This window comes from Eimeria mitis, genomic scaffold, assembly GCF_000499745.2.
Source record: "Eimeria mitis Houghton genomic scaffold, Emh_scaff873, whole genome shotgun sequence".
In the NCBI taxonomy this organism is placed as follows: Eukaryota; Apicomplexa; class Conoidasida; order Eucoccidiorida; family Eimeriidae; genus Eimeria; species Eimeria mitis.
In genome coordinates this window covers 8,912-9,520 of record NW_013576429.1, presented here as the reverse complement: position 1 = coordinate 9,520, position 609 = coordinate 8,912, and the positions used below count along the sequence as shown (strand labels likewise).

Genomic DNA, 609 nt, shown 5'->3' with positions numbered 1-609 from the left:
GGGTTTAGGGTTTAGGGTTTAACGATGCGATTGAAAAGGGCTCTTGTCCTCCACAAAAAAATATTTTAGGCTTTGGCTAAACCCTAAACCCTAAACCCTAAACCCTAATCCGTAAACCCTAAACCCTAAACCCTCAAAAACATGCCTGTTGGTTTGCTACAGCTCTGCGCCTCAACGGCGAGCATCAAGAGGGTTTACTGCAGAGACATTTAGGGTTTAGGGTTTAGGGTTTAGGGTTTAGCGTCTAGGGTTTAGCAACTAGGGTTTAGGGTTTAGGGTTTAGGGTTTAGGGTTTAGGGGTCTAGGGTTTCTGCTAGTCGATGCAAATCAACGAAAACATTAAAAGCCCGCCGCCGCCATCTGCAGCTCTCCCCTTCTCCTGCACCCAAACCCTAAACCCTAAACCCTAAACCCTAAACCCTAAACCCTAAACCCTAAACCCTAAACCCTGAGGGCGAGAGAATAAAGGGTAAACCCCAAACCCGAAATCCTAAATTATAAGCCCTAAACCCTAAACCCTAAACCCTTAAACATAGATATCGACACATAAAACAAATGCCGTAAACCCTAAACCCTAAACCCTAAACCCTAAACCCTAAATTTTCTCTG

General features: G+C 44.7%; 1 protein-coding gene across 1 annotated transcript in view; it reads left to right on the top strand.

The window, feature by feature from the left end:
* Positions 1-555: 555 nt before the first annotated feature.
* The window catches only part of EMH_0024260 (uncharacterized protein), a gene marked incomplete at both ends in the record, with an annotated part of 897 nt that continues 843 nt past the window's right edge, over positions 556-609 (top strand). The window contains one exon of the mRNA XM_013502279.1: positions 556-560. Within this exon, the coding sequence (XP_013357733.1) occupies positions 556-560 (5 nt within the window). The remainder of the gene's footprint in view (positions 561-609) is intronic.